General features: G+C 46.7%; 1 protein-coding gene across 2 annotated transcripts in view; it reads right to left on the bottom strand.

Moving 5' to 3' along the window:
• The window catches only part of PROX1 (prospero homeobox 1), a 49324-nt gene extending 30515 nt beyond the window's left edge, over positions 1-18809 (bottom strand). The window contains exons 1-3 of one of the 2 annotated variants that reach the window (XM_061348394.1): positions 18448-18809; positions 9412-11202; positions 2292-2403 (exon numbers count right to left, since the gene is read on the bottom strand). In XM_061348394.1, coding sequence (XP_061204378.1) covers positions 2292-2403; positions 9412-11135 — 1836 coding nt within the window. In that variant the 5' untranslated portion in view covers positions 11136-11202; positions 18448-18809. Of the gene's footprint in view, positions 1-2291; positions 2404-8256; positions 11203-17711; positions 17763-18447 lie in introns of those variants that run through there. The other variant, XM_061348393.1, reaches the window with a different exon arrangement.
• Between the last annotated feature and the right edge of the window lie 163 nt (positions 18810-18972).

Below are 18972 nucleotides of genomic sequence, written 5' to 3'. Positions count from 1 at the left end.
GGAAGGAAGAAAAGCACTCATTTTTAATAGGTGTAAATCAGCACAGCTTCCTTGGTTTCAACACAGCTACACATATTTACTTTCCCTGAGGGCCTGGCCCTGATATTCAAATTGTTCCCAAGCTTTATTCTCCTATTTAAATTTCTGAAATAAACCATCGCACTAATACAGTTTCTTTTCATTTTTTAAGGGCAATTAGTAATGAAATTAAATACAACTTAAATGCTTCAAGTATTCCGTGTTACTCATACATCTTTATTAATACATCCACGATCCTCAAAACTAAACATTTGGCCAGCGCAGCCATTGGAAAGGTCTCATTAGGGTACCTATTTACATATGTGTCCCTAGCTCATGGATGAGAGCGTTGCAGTGGCAAGCAGCAGTCCCCATCGGTGCTGGTAGGGGACACCTGCTTAAACCACAAGGATGTGTTGGCTCCATTTAATCAAAATTATGTCCTTTTGCTTTCCCAACTAGGAGTGGTGAGGCTAATGCGACTGCACGTGGGCAGAAAGGGCAGCATCCTTTGGCCTGAGGAACTGCAATCACATGCTAAGCACTCTGAAGCATTTAAAGGTATGGAAAAACCCAAGACAAGATGAATGTACCTAATATTTACACCCCTGGTTCTGTGCTGCTGCTGACCCTGTGTGGCTGTCGTGTGCCCCCAGGGAGAGGGCTGCATTCACTTTTGGGTAAATGACCCCCTCCCACACCTTGTAAATGACCCCACACTGGGTTTCCCCTAGTGCTGTAGAAATGTAAGGTGGCAGAAAAGCGAATTTCTGCATATTACACAACTTTGTCAAGAGGCAAAGTCACCGTGTGCATGCAAACACGCAAAGTACAGATCTTCTATAAAAGAGAGGAAAAAGCAGCAATGCCAGGGACAAAAGCCATCCCCACCTCGGTGTACCTTGAGAACACATAGGGGTAAAGGCATGGGGCAGCCCCAGAGCAAAAGCCTCTGGAGCAGCACTGCCAGCACCACATCTGCCTGCGGCAGCTCATCGGAGGTCCGATTCTTCCACTCCAGGTGGATCCACTCGGAGAGCAAACCCTCCACTTGGCCTGCTGCACCATTTGCAGCTTTTCTGTGTGTGTTTAACGACTCTTGACCGGACATTTAGCCTAGGAAGTGCCTGTATTGCTTCCCCCCACTCCTCACCCCCTTTCCATAACTGTTGTCACCATCCACTCAGCGCACGGCATTGAGTAAGAGGAACCTCCAAGGGCACGGCTGTGAGGGGCACTGGGGTTGCGAGCACATGCGACGTGAAATGGCAAAAATAAAGGGAAAAACTGCCAAGAAACTTGACCAAAGGGAACTGATCAGCAGAAACTGGGCCAAGTTCACAAACCTGTGGGATAATCTTCCACTAAGACTGAAAAACCCCCATAACACGAAAGTGATTAAAAGCAGGATTTCTGTAATTTGGTTGGAGGGGGGGTAGGAATGTAACAAACTAATTTAAGCTAATGTAATGTTTATAAAGTTACTTAGATAATGACAACATGTATGCCATTATAATCATTAAAACCCAATCTCTGTTTTTTAAAGAAAAAACCTTAGATGATTAACACAAAATCAAGTTGATGTGAAGGAACAATTACTTTTAGAAAAAAAATCAGGAGGTCCTAATATTCTGTAGAATGAGGGAGGATGCAGCTGTATGTCGACAGCTTTCATATCCTCATTTGAATAATGTGGCCTGAATCTGTCACTTTATTCATCCTCCTTATGCTCAGTGTACTCTGCATCAACAACAAATTAAGTTGTAAATAAGAGACAATCATCACTTTTGTTTTTAAGCAGCTTCTGCACGGAGAATTTCAATGTACTGTTTCTTTTTGACAGAAAGAAAGGGATTTTACACTCTGCTTATGCAAGCACAAATATGAGGAAACCAACCGAAATGAAACAATAAGGGAACACTTGAGAACTGCTCCAAAATGTTCTTGGAAGTACATTTCTACCACCACAAAAAAAATCTCCCTTTTTAATAGGATATGTATAATGAAAACTGTTTAATTTACTGTCACAATTATTCTTTTGCTCTAAAAGTTCAGTTCTTTCTTTAGGTTTAATTTTAAAACATCCTTATCTAGGCACAAACAGGGTACACCTCAACAAGAAGAACAAGTGAATAAAGTCAGCTGTAACCTTTGAGTACCCGGAAATATTCTTAATCTCCATTATAATAACATGATACCATTTCATGAGCAAATATAACATGCAGTAAGGAGGGGAAGTGGGAGCAGGGGGGGGAGGAGATAGATTTTCTTACCTTTACGTCTGAGAAGTAGGTTTTCAGCATATTGGAACTTGGGTACCGGGTGTAAAAGAACATGAGCTTGGCCTTTTTCAAGTGATTCGGTGATAAGCCTTCCTGCATGTAGGATTGAATTAGTAAAGGAAAATGCTTTTCTTGAGAAAGCTGTTTCTGAATGCACACAGCCAGCAAAGGGCCCCCGTCAACACGCCACAGCTCCCCAGACTACAGGAGAAAATGTTAACATTTCAATTGCTGCCCTGTCCTTTTCTGTAAAACAGCTAAATGAGGGGTGTGAGGCAGCGAACTCAAACCCTGTGTTTCTTATCAGTTCTGGTGCTGGGTCTTGGGAACCTTGCAAGTTTACGGCTTGTGTACCATATGTATGTTCACTTGTTGCTAAGGAAACAAATGCACGAAGCATGTGCCGCACAAAACTTATGGGCAGCTTTTCCTCCCTCTCCCTTTGCAATCCCAGCTAGTTTCTTTTACTCTCAGTGTCGTGCCGCTGACACAAACCCAACCTACAGCATGGAAGGCAATCAGAGGTGCTTTTCTCATGCTGAGCACTGTTTTTCACAGGCGGTACATCTCACCTGATTCACACGCGTTGATAAATTCTAACATCTTGAGGAACTCTCTCCAAAGCTGCTGCTTTGCTTCAGTGGCTGCCTTGCAAATCAAAGCAAGATCTGCAAGAGGCAGAGCCCCTCTGCTGTTCAATCCCCGCCCCCCCCCCAAACTTGTCGCCTCCTGATTTACACAGTTAACTCCTCTGAGAAGGAAGCTGTATTTGGGGCTAACCAATCGATAAATGCGGGCTAGCAGATCAATACATGGCCACTTACCCTATAAGGCAGCCTATTTATCCTGGAAACATCATTACCTTTTAGATCTGTAAACAGAAGCAACTCCAAGAGTTCCCAAGGGAATGTGAAGCTAACCATAACAATCTCGGCTTGCTGATTTTTCTCCCAGCTTCTTGGCTCTCTTTTGTGAACTGCGTGCTAGGAATGGCTCTGGTCACATCTGTGCCGCAGGCTGGCCCTGCCATTTCCTCAGCAAATTAATGGCTTTATAATTTATCAGAAATGAAGATGCACGTGGAGAAAATCAATGTGGCCCCCACAAGGTCAATTAAGGGTTCTTCCCAGAAGCTTCTCTAAGGACTGTTTCTCCTAAACACAATGGCTGAAAATTTCCCTTGGTTCACACCTTATGGCGGGGGAAGGTCAACCAAGTTGACAGATGCTCTGCGGCCAAGGTGCCTCTTCCACCTTACAGCACAGAACATCTCATTCCAGGCCTCGGGATGGGAAACCCAGACTCATTTTTATCAGCAGGCTACTGATTAGCGAGGCTTTTTCAGCAGAATTCCTTTTTCTCTAATTCCTGAAATCTATTGAAACCTTCTCCTTTTATTTCAGTTACAAGGTTCTTCTTTGGCTGGAAAAAGCAGTGTTTCAAAACCAACCAAACAAAAAAAAAAAGCATTGACAATATTCTCTCAAAAGAACTCTTAGTATCTGGAAGAACACGGAAAACGGCTCAGCTGAACTTGCATTCTGTTTTAGATGCTTAATGATTACAAAGAAGATAATTTATGACTGACATACTTCTTGTGCCAAGAGAAGAGTTGAAAGAACCTCCAGTTACCTCCATTAGACTGATAGAGAAGTCTAAAAGAGCATTACACTCTGCAGTGCCATCTGTCAAAATGCGTAAGTGAAATAATAGTAGCAAGCTGTCACCTATTGCTTAGTGATAAGAGTTTTAGACAAATCAAAACTTCTACACCAGAAATCCATTTTGTTAGGTGGTCCCTTCAGGAAAGTGGGGGTCCAAAGGGGAACTCCAATAACTAAAAGAAAAAGAAAGGGGGAAAAAATAATCCTAAATCTCCTTAATTTGCAATTCCTCTGACGCTGACAACATGTTACTGCTGGGGTTGGCGTATACTCTTTCAATGAGAGCTCAAAGATGGACTTAAACTTCCCCCAAAAGCCCTCCTATTTGCTGGATTTAAGCATATTAGACAGTTTTCTAAGCATTTGGATTCCTTCTGCATTTAGAATTTGTAAGTATTTTTTGCTCTAATGCCAGAGGATATTGACATTGAATGAAGCATGTATTAAAAGATGCTCTGAGAATCAAATTCCCAAAAATCCTTTTTTATTATTATTAAATTTATACTCGTTCTTAAGAACCGGGCAGCCTTAAAGCGATCTCAAATATGCCACAAATCTGCATATCTTGATCCTAAGGTTAACGCTTTACTGTGATAAAAGATAGGATCTGTAATAATCTAGCCCAAAATAGTTAATGACGGACTTAAAAGCTAAGAATTAGATAACCCGTTGCTATTTCAGAAAATAAAACCTGAACTGACCAATTGCTTAATTTCCTTTTTAAGTGCTTGGGCTGAAAAGCAACTGTTCTTCCAAGAAAGCACTAGCTGTTTCCAGGATACTTACACACGCACAATGACTCATGATGAAATAGATTCAGTAAACATACAGCTGTACCGAACACGAGCTAAGCCCCATTCAAGGCCAGGAAAGAAAACGAGCACAAATAAATATTAAGGAGGTAAAGGGAGGAGGAGGAGGAGGAGGGGTGCCGAATGGAACGCAAACAAGCTCCGTCCCAGCAGCTCGTGTGGCTTGCCTCAATTCTCTTAGCTATAGCTTTGTAAAGACAGATGACATTCAATTCTATGGGTAATACAAAATAGACAATAACTGCTGAAACTTGAGCCAGCTGCCAGGTGTAAAAAAAAAAAAAAAAAAAAGGAAAGGGGGGGAAAAAAGAGAGAAAGAAAGATGATAAATCCATAAATTAATGAAAGACATCTGCTCAGGAACAGAAAAGATCAGAGGAACTGTGTACTGCAGCTGAACCTAAAGCAGTGTTCAAACAACCTGAGAGCCTCAGCACTGTGCGTTTACACACACAGCGCAGCCTCACCTCACCAGCAGCACCAGCAGCAAAAAGGCACAATGCTCGGAAACGGGAAGTGCAAGACTGGGAATGGAACACACAACACGCACTTGTGTGTTTTAACTGGAGAGGCACACAGGTGGCATTGTGCAGCACTGGACTCATTTGCACTTCAATCCTCCCAGGTAACGCTCCTCTTCTGCAAAAACATCTTTCACTTCTTGTCCTGTCAGCCTGTGCTCCCACAAAAGCTGTAACAGGCTTTTCTAGCCTACACATGTATTGAGCTGAAGGAAAAGAGGCAAGAATGGGCTGTATCAGGTAAAAAATCTGCGCTAGCAAAGTCAAGCTGCTCCTTAAGTTACACCCCAAGTGCTTTTCATCAGCAAAGCTCCAAATAGCTGTAACTCAGAGCAGCATCTTCAAGACCCTCTAAAGAATGGGCTGGCTGGAAAGTATTTGTTCATTGCCCAGGCTTTATCAACAGCACAGAGTCACCCGTGCTGTGCAATCACTCGTTTTTTAAAGTCTAATGAGTTGAATTTTCTAGTCAGACACAGTAACTCCTCATTTCACACTGCTGTAATTCCCTACTTATAGCTTCCACATATGGGGGCTGTGAAACTTCTTCCAGTTGGATTGGAATTCTTGGGCTAAAGAAATAAACCTGCAGAAAGTTTCACTCGTGTTTTGAGGCCCTCCTGCCAGGGAGAGCACGCAAAGCTTCTTCACCTTTACGGATGTCTCAGCAGCACACAAACTACTGTTGTGCCTCACTTTTGATCCATGCAAATGTTCTGGGACTGAACAAGGCTATTTTTCTTGGGATGCAAAGAGGATGCATGACAAAGGAAGAGCATGCAGCAAAACAATTCGCTGCCTGTTTCTTTTGCGATTTGAATAAAACTTAATATTTGATTAAACAGATTAGTTTGCAAAGATACAGCCTGCATTCATGACCAAGATGGGAATTTCTGCTGCAGGTGCATCTTATCTTGCTCAGCAACATATGCAAACATTAACCATTTCCTTCTGCAATTCAGCAAAGAACCATCTGATACATTTTACAGGCCTTGGTTAAAAACAAAACAGAACAAAACAAAAAGAACCCCCCAAAATGCAGGCTAGTTCAAGGCTTTAGCTTACTACTAAAACCTGAACTTGGCTGTATGTGCTAGTCTTATGTTCTCATCCTGGCCACACTGTCCAGGAAAACAGATGTTGCTTTCTGCAGGGAAGAAAGATCTGCTTCTCTCAAGAAATATATTCCCTGTATGTGCACATTCAAGCACGTAAAATAAAAGCGTCTCAACAGAATCGACCACAAACACACCAAGCTCCATATTGTGCCTTTCCCTGGAAACTGCAAACTACCTGGACAAACAAGCTGCTGCTAGGGAAAAACATCCATTCCCACAGCTGAGCTGTATACGTTGTGTAGAAGCCCTATTTAATAAATCTGTTTGTCCCAACAGGTCTTGTATCTAAACCCAGGTCAAACTGCAGCCTGCAATAGTGTCTAGGTGGGAAGGTCAGAGCGCTTTCCCAATGGCAGGGGAAGAAGCAGGGCGAGCAGGGAGGAAGGGAATCTAGCACTCTAGCACCCCAAGTTTCCCATCTGAGTCTTGGAGCAGCAGGGGACTCTCACACCCTTGTTTCAGCAGAAACAACAAGGTCCATTAGTGACCACCAGTGCGAACAAGCAGGAGACAGGGGGAGAAATGGCAGGAGCGAGGGAGAGATGCTCCACAGGTGGAGAAGACCAAGTGGAGCCCTAGGACTCCTAGTTCCCACACTTGGTGTTTTCCACCTCTGCCCACCCCTCTCCCAGGATGGAAGAATTACTTTTACACACAATTAGTAAGCCACTGTATTCCTTGGTACAAGTTACTTAACTGCCCTGGCCTGAGTCTTGCCCTTGGCTCCCACTCCTGACCTCAGCGCTGCTTTCTGAGCATCACTACTTGCGTGTCAATATGCAGGAGAGATTTTCAGTTTGGAATTCCAAAACTAACTGGCAGTAACTGGGACTGATGCTGGATTTAGACCAACTCTGTTACGACATACAACATATATGGCAAGGAGATGTCCCTGCTACCAACACAGCAGAGATCCTCTTTCGGGAAAGAGGTCCTTCAAGCATCGTGTCCACTCTCAACTGCCTCTCAAAAACACCAATAGCTAAGGAAGGTGCTTCCAAACTAGGAATACTTCTCCCTGTAGAAATGGGTCTATTAATAAAGGTCAGACAACAGCAGTTCTTGACTCAGACTTGACCTAAGCTAGATCAAAGACTGGTGGTGGTGGTGAGCTCTGGACCTGCAGTACCTTCCTTTGTCCCAGTGGTGCCCACTGCCATCGGAAGGCTGTGATGTACAGGTACCCAGCAGGTCTCGAGCCCTGCCAGCACCTGAGGATTTAGCATGCCTACAGAAAATGCGGTTAAATTAATCTACAGCCACCACCAGTTATTCATCACCTAGAAGATACCCAGTGATGGGTATTCTGTATTCACAGGATACCACTGGAAAGGATACAAGGTCCTCACCATCACTACCATTACTCAGGGACGAGCAGAGTTATTCAGCCGCAATTACTTTCATCAACTTGGGAACAAAATCAGCTGCATCTAAGGCTCTGTGTTTGTGCTGTTGCCTTCTGCTGGGGTCCCGGAGTTGGGAAAAAATGTCCATCTAACCTTCATGCAAATCCTCACTTTTACCATCAGGCAGACATGGAGTTTTTATTCATTTTTAATATGACTGTGTTTGGAAAAAAAAAGATCTTTTGACCAAAAAGCACATTAGGGGGAAAGATGGAAGGAGTGGGAGGTGTTACTGCTAAAAAAGAAAAAAAAACCCTAAAAACTAGTACCATTTTCCAGGGAAAAAATGAAAAAAAAAACCCAAAAACAACAACAAAAAAAAATCATTACTATGTCTGCATGTGCCTAAATAAAGGCAGAGGTGGATTTTCTTTCCCCCCTAACTAAAGCCTGCTATTGAGCTAAAAAGCAAGCTTTTATTCTCATCTGGTTTTTCTTTTTCAAGCAGGGGAAGTGTCCTGTAACTTTAATACAGCTGAAGTTTTTATATTTAATTGTTCTCTCTAGCTTTCCAAAATAATTTGCTTTGTGTACGTTAGGACAAAAGATTTCAGTGTATGGCTGAGCAGAGGTTAATCATGCATAGCAGGCAGCTGCACAAGGGCTGAGGAACAGACCTCTGGGTGGGGGAAAGAACTTGATGCAGGCTGAATATACCAGTACCTGTGTCTTTTATGCTTCATTTCCCTTACACACTTGGAAGCTGAAGGCTCACCAACAACTGAACCATGGCTCTCTGCGAGCCCCAGCCATAACACCATTAATATGGGTCACACGTTGGCCTGGCAGGGGAGGGAAAGAAGGTGGCCATGGCTTGAATGGTTTCTGGTCAATGCCCCTCGGTCACCTCCCCAGCCCAGGGAAACCCACTGGCATCTGTACAGTGGGCTTGGCTGTTTCCTGACCAAGGGCGGTTCAAAAGGCTAAGAGAGGGACCATGGCTTTCTTATGTGAACACCACTGCTAAAGGAGCATCATCAGGCAACACACAGAATCATAGAACGGTTTGGCTGGAAAGGACCTTAAGATCATCCAGTTCCAACCCCCTGCCATGGGCAGGGACACCTCACCCAAGGCTCTGTCCAACCTGGCCTTGAACACAGCCAGGGATGGGGCAGCCACAGCTTCTCTGGACACCCTGTGCCAGCGCCTCAGCACCCTCACAGAGAAGGGCTTCTACCTTAGATCTAACCTGAGCTTGCCCTGTTTCAGTTTGAACCCATCACCTCTTGTCCTATCGCTGCAGTCCCTGATGAAGAGTCCCTCTCCAGCATCCTTGTAGCCCCCTTCAGACACTGGAAGCTGCTGTGAGATCTCCACGCAGCTTCTCTTCTCCAGGCTGAACAGACAACCTGAACCTCCTCCAAATCCAGGGTAGCCAGTTCTCCTGTTTCCTTTTGGAGAGGACTCACATTATCCCTAGCCTGTCTTTTGTTGGCGACACACCTATAGAAGCCTTTCCTGTTATCTCTACCTGGGCCTCCAGCATTTTCTTTGGCCTCACCAAGCCCCCAGGTGGGCCCGGGCATGGCCCCTCATCCTTTCCCACCAAGCCACTGCCAGGATATGGCCTCGCCTTTCAAAAAGGATATTGCACTTCCCGAGTAGGGTGAGATTTCGGACATGTCTTGCAGGTCGCCGCACTCTGACTTGATGAGGGACAAGGAGAGACCCTCGGCGGCGCTGGGGGGGTGTGCCGGCGAGCAAGGGTGGTGGTTCATGTGGTGCGACGACATCTTGGTCCTCAGGCTGGTGGTCTCACGTGTCAGGTCAAGGGACTCAGGGGAGGAGCGGTCTTTCCCTGGGAAGGAGGCCGACGGCGCGCCCAGGGGGCTCTGGAAGGGGTAGGCCATGAGGGGCAGCGGGAAGGGGTGTCGGAAGGAGGAGGTGGAGAAGCCAGCGGTGGCCGAGAGCGGGGATTGATGCAGCGAGGCGTGATGGCCGCCCGCCGGCGGGGCCGAGGCCGCTTGGTCAGAGGAGTTCTTGCGGACGACAAGGGGCAGCGCCTCGGTTTGGTCGGTGGCGCCGGGCATGGGGACGCTGCCGAAGGTGTCGAGGGGGTTGGGAATGATGACGTCCCCAAAGCACTGCAGGCGCTGGTTGGCCGTGTGGAAGTTGTGGTTCTCCCCGTTAACGGCGAACCTCGCCTGTGGGATCTGGAGGGGTGGGAAGACCTGAGGAAGCTGGCGGGAGGGCTTGGAGGAGAAAACTTTGACCACCGTGTCCACAACCTGCGACATGGCGGTGTTCAACTCCTGCTTCAGTGTCTCGGCCAAGTGTTTGCCTTCGGGGTGGAAGGCGTTCGGCCCTTGCTCCTTCTCCTTGGGACCTTCTCTTTTTGGCTTGTTCTCCGCTACCTCCTGCTCGCGGATGAGGGCCCGTGCCCGGTCGATGAACTGCCCTGGGTCCAGCTCACACATCTCATTGTCTGACCTGCCGACGGAGTCGCCCGCCCTGGCGTCCATGGTTTCGGAGCGCATGCTGTCTTCAGACAGGTTGCCATCTTCATCATTTTCAGAGTCAGTGCTGTCGTAGATCTGGTAGAACTTCTCCTGCAGCTGGCGCAGCTGCTTCTGCATGTCCTCCAGCTGCTGCTTCAGCTGTCTGCGCTCCTCTCGCTTCTGCTCTTTCCTCGCCGAAACCAGCTGCTGGAAACTCTGCTGCTGCTGCTGCGGCAGCTTCTGCTTGCGCTTGTTTTCTCTGTAACTTTCTCGGGGGCTCACGGACTGCGGAGCTATTTCTCTTTCGTTTTCATTGCCCCTTAATGCCACGCTGGGGGAATGGCTCATACCCCGAATTATATTCTCAACCCGGGCGCGTTTAGCTCTCAGGTGCTCATCGCATAACCGATCCACATCAAACTGGCTCATAGTCGGCCTGCCAAAAGGGGAAAGACACTCTTGGGGGCTGTCTCTTGAAGAGTTGCTGCATACATCCTCCTGATGTACTTCTGAGCCTGTACTAGAGAGACCGCTGGCTTGGAAACTGGGCTCCGTGCCACCATTTTTGTTCATGTTATTTTTCAACAGCTGGGAAATTATGGTTGCTCCTGGAAAAGGCATCATGGCATCTTCATACGAGTTCGCCCTCTTCAGCAGCTTGCGGAGTACATTTGACTTTTCCCCATCTGCATGCTGCACCACTGAATACTCGACATCCTGCTCTGAACCTTGGGGATTCATGGCACTAAAAAACGTTGCTCTTGCCTTTGCAAAAAATGCAGATGCTGTCCCTACCGTCCTTTTCACTCCAATGTCAACTCTTCTTCTCTTGGTTTGCCTGCTTAAGAGGGCTGTGCTGTCATGGTCAGGCATCACTGGACTGTTATTGTGCCATCTTCAAAAGCTTGTCAGCTGGGCTCAGCTCAAGAATCCTGGGACCCTGGCCAACAGAACAAAAGGACTGATGAATCATTTTCTTTAAATTTCTCCAAATTTCCTGACCTCAATCCTGAATAAAATGCAAAATGCATAGGCTCTGGGATTTATGGCACATTACAATTATTGCAATTTATTATGCACTCTGCTTGAAATGAAACATTTTTAAATATTTCTGCTCCACTGGTTTAAGATGGATTAAGATTTAAAAAAGCAAAAACTGCTTAAGCACCAGTAATATGATTCTCTTGCACAAATGCCTAAAATGATACTGTTTATCTTCAGAAGAAAGAGTAGATTAGAAGAACACAGCCTCTGACAACCAATTGATTAAATTTAGGGCATTGAGATACATGTTACAAAAGAAGATGAAAGTACTCCTTGGTTAAGATTTATTGTTAAAACAAGAAATTGTATAAAATTTGGATTAAAAAAAAATCAATTGCGATGTGAAAATCATAATTGTAGCTCTGCTTTTTAAAGAGAGATAAAACCGTTAAATAAGCATCCAAAGGTCAAAATATCAACTTGCACATAATTGTAGGTAGGATAGTATAGGTGTATGTGAAAGGCAAAGAAATCACAGAAGCGTTTAGGTTTACACTGGGGGGGGGGGGGGGAGGGCCTCTATTAAAGCATTAGGGAAACATTTATTCAGCAATGCAAAAATGCATTAAAATGTTTTATGGTTGGGATTATAATATTTACAGAGATGTGATCAAATAAAGGCCAAAATGCAGTTCGTTAACAGAGCCTTGTCTGTACCACTGACTAGGCACGACAGTGGTTTGAATTCCCCATACATTCCTTCCCTTGTCTTCACTTCCATTCTCCAAGCTACCAAAGGCTGAAGATTCTGTATTTCCTATACTAAAATACATGATGTTAAATTTTATGCACAGCAGAAAAGAGGCATGTTCAGTGCCACATCTCTCTGCTTGGAGAAAAATCCCCAAGACCAGTTTATCAAATGCCCAGTAGAGCCCTCCTTACATGTAACATTTTTGAATACACAGGATCTTATTTCCTGTGACATGCAGAAAAGATGAGAAAAAATATGGGAAGATGAAAGAAATAACATCAATCAGCTGCGTGAGAAAGGGAGATACCTTCCCTTTATATGAATTCGCATTGTTTCCCAGGAACACAGCATAAAAAGATAACACACTTCCTTGCATTTTGTAAAAGGCTCTTGACATAATTTGTGACTCATTAACTAGTGATGCTAAACTCGCACCGCACATAAAGCACTAGACACACTTTCCTCTTTCTTAGCATTTAACACTGAGGAGAATTAAAGTCTTTTTCATGCAACGCTTATCTAATATTAAACTTTACATTTGCTTAACAGAGCACAATCTTCACAATAACAGGGTATATTGCCAAAGGCAGCATGCAGACTTTTTGGAATTGCTCCCATCTCTTTCGGTTCACCTGTAAAAACATCTACGTGCTCCCTAGGACTGCATCTGTGGCTAGTTTTAAAGAATGACTATCCATGCAAATAGACATAATTTCAGCATGAAATAATCTGTAAAATCAAGACAGGAGTCAGTGCTTAGTTTGCAACCAGGATGGAAAAAAAGAAAAGCTTTTAATATTTAGAAGCATTACGTTTATTCTGCAGCCTTTGCCCACGTATTGTGGATGTACTACAAGAATTTGGTGTCAGAGACAGTTATGCAAGGGACCTGATGTTTGTTTACATTACTGGCTCCTTGCATACAGGAAAGCAAAGAGTGATAAAACCCACAAAAACACCACCAAAAAAGTGTTGTGAATTCAGACGGGAAATCCAGAGCCTCACACTGTTATCAGGTCACTGTCTTCAGAGATCACTCCTTAGCAAGAAGCACATTAAGCAAGTGAAGTTTGGCTACCTTACAACCAGATAAATATCAAAATCAAAAATAGCAAGGAGTTCTGTCGCAAGGGCCCAATCCTACCACCTGCACAGCAGGCAGCATCCCACCCTGCGAGCAACTCCCCTGCGGTCCAGGGTACCAAAGTCATGTTAGGTGTGGTAGGATCAGGCCCTGCTTGGAAGTATGTCTTGCAAAAGACCGTTTCCTGCTTTCTCTCACTTAATGCAGATTGAGTTTTTCAGGGGGCAGGATCAAGCTTTTACAATTAGGTCTTCATCTAAACAAAAAAACCTGAGGAGTTGGGATTTCAGAGGGATTGGTTTTGCAGATAAATGGCCAAGTCCTCAAGGGGTGGAAAGGGGCGACTACCACAGGGGTTTTTCAGCAGGTGAGGCACAAAATAAACCAGGGTCAAGGTTGACCTCTCAGTCTAGTGGTGTGCATTTGAAAGTGATATAAACTAATTGCAAGATAACCAAAAGCACCCTTGCTTATTGCATGGAAGATACTCTAGAAGTGCTCTCGAGAAAGATAAGACTTGCCAATAAGGAAAAGAAAAAACAATAAAGGGAAAAAAAACAACATGCCAACACTACCAAAAAACCTACACACTTTTCCTTCCTTTCCTGTAGTTAAGCTATGCTTGATTGAGATTCACCAATAAGTTCCCAGACCCACACCGAAAGCCTCATGTCAGGTTTCAGGTTTTGCACATTTCCCAGCAAATGTGAGGTGCCTGACCACTGTTTGCCTCTCTCTTGCCCAATCCCAACCAAGGACACGCATGGGGAGGGCTTGCTGTACCCTTGAGTCAGAAGCTCAGGAAGTAGGCTGTCCTGCGCCAGGTTGGAAGGTCATTGCCACGCATCCTTCCTCCCCAGTGTCCATTTTCCTCTCCCTGAGCCCCTCTACCAGCAGCTGCCCTCCAGCCAATTCCTGCCACCGCATGAGGTGCTCCAGACGGATGCGCCCTCCTACCCTCGCTGGAAGCTGAAGGCATTGGAGTTATCGTACACTTAACCTGGGTATTAAGCAATATCTTCCATTTGCCCTGGTGTTATCCTGAGCCTACAGACTGCCAGCTTTAAGGCTTAAATATGAGAAATAGTTCTACTTTAGCCTGACAAAACAGAATGGGTATTGAATGGCGAGTTAATACTTCGGTCTCAGAGGACCAAAACCAATTCACACCTCAAGGAAAGTGGGATGGCATGTACAGCGGGATGCAGAATCCCAGCCATGACAGGCAGACTTCGAGACTGATTAGATTAAAACTGATTAAATAAGCAACTCCTGGGGGGTATAAAAATAAATAATTAGGAAGTGTGTATCCTTTACGTAATACCAGTACTTTGGCTGCACATTGCCTCAAAACTGTATTTCATACATCTAGTATCTCTGTACAGCTACCCAGAAATACATAGCTTAGGCTGTCAAGGTCTATGTAGAAATCTTCAGAAGCACCGTTTCTCTCAAAGTTCCAGAGTTTTAAATCTGTGAAGGTTACATTTGCTTTACACCTCACTTTGATACTCCTCGCATGCCAAGTGCAGTTGATGCTAAACTCACTGTCCACACCTTGAGCCTCAACTCGCACGATGCGGCTTTCTCAGAAACCAAACATCTTCCATGCCCACATGGTTAAAAATCATATCCAAGGCCTCGGCACTCTCTAAGCCCATCCATAAACATAGCAGTAGTATTTATTTACAAATTTACTTTCAACCCTTTTGTTTAAGGAGATACGATTACAAGGTAGCTATGAATAACCTTGTAACAGCACAGCAGCTACAGACATGGCGTTATTTCATATCCATTTGATAGGCACTGACATTTTAACTGGAAACAAATTAATTTCGAAGTAACCAAGAGTCACTGTTACCAAACCTTCGGCCAGAATGCTCTGTAGAAAGGAGCATGTCAGGTATTTCACTGCACTCATTACAAATCAATCCATTTCTGTGATCAATTTTGTTCACTCATCTCGATCTACAAAGATGATAATAATTTTCTCCTGGATTAATTCATACACTTATGAGATGCAAAGGAGATGTAAATTCAAGCCCACCTTCTTCAGCCACCCTGAAGGACCCCAGCCTAACCTACACGGCCATTAAACACACAGCAGCAAAGTGCTAAACTTGACGAATATTCACAGATGAATTCAAGGAGGTGTCATTTTATAAAGCTGAAATTGGTCCTATCTTTCCTCAAGCCGAGTACTTTCTTTGGTCCAGCATCTGCCTGCTTCATGTCAGCCTATTATGCCAATACCATACAAGAAATGTAACACCCTTCTGCTAATAGAAATATTTAGCTCTTTCACTCTCAAGCGCTACACGGGGTATGGCTTTGCCAGAATTAACCAGGAAGCATAGGGTAAAAATTATTCCGGTCAACAGCATTCCACGCACAAAACCACAGCTCAGATTTGAAGAACAGATGACAACTATTCACCATAGATCTGTTCGGTGCTAAAATCACGTCAGCCACTAATGAGAAAGCACTACCTTCCTGTGCAGCTCTGACACAAGTTTTCCTGGGAGAAAGGGTTATCTGGCCCCTGTAGCTGAGATGTCTAATCAAAGAAATTGAAACAAGGCAGAAATGATGAGCAACTGTTTGTGCAGCAGCAACTACTTCATTAGGATTTCTCCACAAGAAGAAGTAAAAATTAGAGCCTGATTTACTTCAAAATTATGCCACCTGCTTAAAGAGCCTTAAAGAAAAAAAGTGACCCTTGCTTTAGGAACCTGGTGATGCCCAATCCACCAAGGTGTTCAGCATGCCAAACGTCCGCGATTCCCATCGGCTGCAGGGGGATTTGACAGAGCTTGCTAACAGGAGGCATTCGGCATCTCATTAGTTCAGGCCTTTATTTTGGGGAGACGCAGGGCCCTCCATCACGCAGCCGTGCTCGAGGACACAGATTCTTTGAATGGGAAAAAGAAAGCAAGCTGCTCCAGGTAGAAAACTGAAAACATTTTCCTCCTCTTAGGCCAGTTTGCTCCTTCTTATTTCACTGATCACGAAGAAAATAACTCACACGGTCTCTGTGCAGAGACCAGACTGAAACATTCACAAGATTCCTAGTACGAAGTCAGCCCAAGTTTTCCAAGACGTTTTCTTCCTATGCTGCATGGTGTCATTAAAATCCCAGTTCTTGGATTAGTTACCTTAGCAGTTAGGCTGCACTTTGAGGCAGAATAAATCATTACTTAGAGACTACAAAGTGCGGTATTTACAATTCTGCCCTGAATCAAATTAAACTCCAATTTCAGAATGTGGCCAGTCTTATGAATATCTTAATTTATCAAGAGATAATAAAAAGGAGAAGCCATATAAACCAGTCACACAAACTGCGAGGCCTCAGAGTTCAGCTGGCAGGGAAGTGAACTGTATATACTGACAGTGCCACTCAAGTGAATGTCAGCCACCTCACAGAATAATTTCATAGGGAAAAGTAGGAATGCTCTACTTTTTATCGCAGTTCAACTCATGATACCCTGTCTACCCTTGAAATAAACATTTCACAGTATTTGACACCGCTGCTATAGGTAAGCTCTGGACAAAAAGCAGCTAAAATAAACGCAAAAAGAGCTGCAGTGGTTGTGAACTTTCTGTGATTGATGGCAACTCACTAAAAAGCTGCGAGAAGAAGATGTAATGGGAATGAGCCCCGTGAAAATCTACGGGTAAGGAAACTGCCTCCCTACAATTCACCCTGTGCGCTGCCAAACCTCTGCAGATGATGGAAGTGACAGATAACCTGAGCTTACACACCTCGCGGTGCCACAGCCGTGCTTCCGTGCCCTGCGCTAGACAGCACCGGCCCTTTCCACCACCCAGCTACGGCCAGGGATGCGCGGATGCGCTTCCAGGTGCCCTCCACGCCGCAGGAGGGTTTTGAGGGGACACTCGCAGCGCAGCCAGGACCGCCGCGGCGTTCGGGACCTGTGGGAAAGCGGCGGGATTCCAAACTCTCGCCCTGGCAACTTTTGCCCGACATCCAAGGGCACCTTTACGCTGCGGCCGTTTCCCCCGCCAGCCGTGACCGGCATCTCCTACCCGGTGGCCGACGCCAAGCTGATGCCCTGGGCGGGGGTTACTCCCGCAGGCGGACACGCTCCGGACGCGCCGCAGACACCGACCCAGCGACGCTCTCCCCGCGGCCGGCCCCGTTCCCCCGGGCACCGCCACCCAGCTCTCTCCGCGCCCGCCCCGCGCACCTGCCCGGCCCGGCGCACCCGCGGCGCAACCGCGCAACTTTCTCCGCCCGCTGCCGTCGGGCCCCGCATTTTCGGTGACCCCCGTGCAACCCCGTCCCAGGCCTTGTATCCCAACCCTGCGCACCCGCGCCCCCTCCGCTAGGGCCCCGCGACCCCAGCACCGACCCCTCCTGCGCTTTAACTCCGTTTAAACACATGGCAAAGTGCGCCGGGTCATTCGGCCGATAAAGAGAATATCGAGAAAAGGCAGGAATATCGGCATCAAAGGGCACGGAAAAATTAATTGCTCCCCCCCCACCTCCCCGATAATAAAACAAACAACAGGCAAACAAGGAGAAAGTAGCAATAATCCTCATCTTTTCCCAGATCAAGGCTCTCATCCCGCGACTTGCATTTGATCTCCTGTGCTCGCTACCTACCCCTCTGATCCCATTTTCCATACATTTCCACAATTCGCAGCTCGTCCCACCCTTGGAAACGAAAAAAAAAAGGAAAAGAAAAAAAAAAAGAAAAAAGTAATTGCAAGGATAAGGAGAGTGAGGATTAAAACTCCCTGCCCTTCCCGGCCGGGGTTAGAGCAGGAGAACTAGCGACATGCAAATGGCAAGCAAATTGGAAGAGACAAAAAGCCAGGCGGCTATAATAAACCAGACAAAGAGGCGGCTCCGGGGAGCGGAGAGGGAGTTCAGCGCAGGGGACGGGGAACTTCGGCGAGGACGGGGTGGGGAAAGAGCTCGGAACAACAAAAAGAAGCCAAATCCTCGCTGCGGTTCCCGTCCCCGCAAACCTGCGCTCCCGCCCGCGGCAGGAACGAACGGCCAGTCCGCGGAAGGTGGCAGCGCCGAGGGAAGGGGGGGGTCACCTAACACTTGCTCTGGGGCCCGAGGTCGGCTCCGCGCTGCTCAGGAGCCCCCCCCAGCCGCTCTCCCCGCCCGGGGCCGCGCTGCTCGGCGGGAACAGTCCCTGCAGTTTTGTCCCCTTGGAGAAAGAAGCGCAGGTTGGGTAACGGTGATGGGCATTTTGCTAGGGAGATCATCCTCCCCCGTCACCCCCCCCCCGGCCGTTCAGAGCAGTGCAAGGATTAAAAAGGAATAAAAGAAAAGGGGAAAGAAGCGGGAGGGACGGAGGGGGCGCGGAGCGGCAGCGGGTACTTACTCCGTGCAAAAGGCGACGACGCTGCAGCCTCTGGGTTTGCGTGGGGTTGCTCGGTCGGTTGTGTTTTGGGTTTGCCGGTGCAACGCGGGGAGGGGGGGGACACCCGCACAACGCACATGCACACCACCGCGCGCGCCCCGCACACGCGGACACGCGGACGGGCGCACGCGCAAGCTCCGCGGATGAGGAGCGGGATAAACTGGGAAAGAGAGAGAGAGAGAGAGGGAGGAGGGAAAGAGGGGAGGGATTGGGAGGGAAAGAGGGGAGAGCGCGGGCAGCGGAGCGGCGGAGCGGCGGCAGCGGGTCGCGGGGCAGGGCAGGGCTGGGCTGGGCTGGGGCCGGGGCTGTCCGAGCCGAGCGATCGCTCCGCACCGCCACAAGATTTACTTTAAGACACAGCTGAAGGAAACAGGAAGACTAGACGTCACGCTCGGAGTGACGTGAGCCCGGCCCGGCGCCCAATCGGGATGCTCCTTGGGACGGACGGGGGGGACGGGGAGAACTTGGCAGGAGCGGGGAGAGAGA

Source organism: Neopsephotus bourkii, unplaced genomic scaffold, assembly GCF_033783945.1.
Source record: "Neopsephotus bourkii isolate Nb327-2 ecotype Australia unplaced genomic scaffold, CSIRO-AGI_Nbou_v1 NB_354, whole genome shotgun sequence".
NCBI lineage: Eukaryota > Metazoa > Chordata > Aves > Psittaciformes > Psittacidae > Neopsephotus > Neopsephotus bourkii.
The sequence above is the reverse complement of the archived record's forward strand: the minus strand, read 5'-3'. Positions and strand labels throughout refer to the sequence as shown.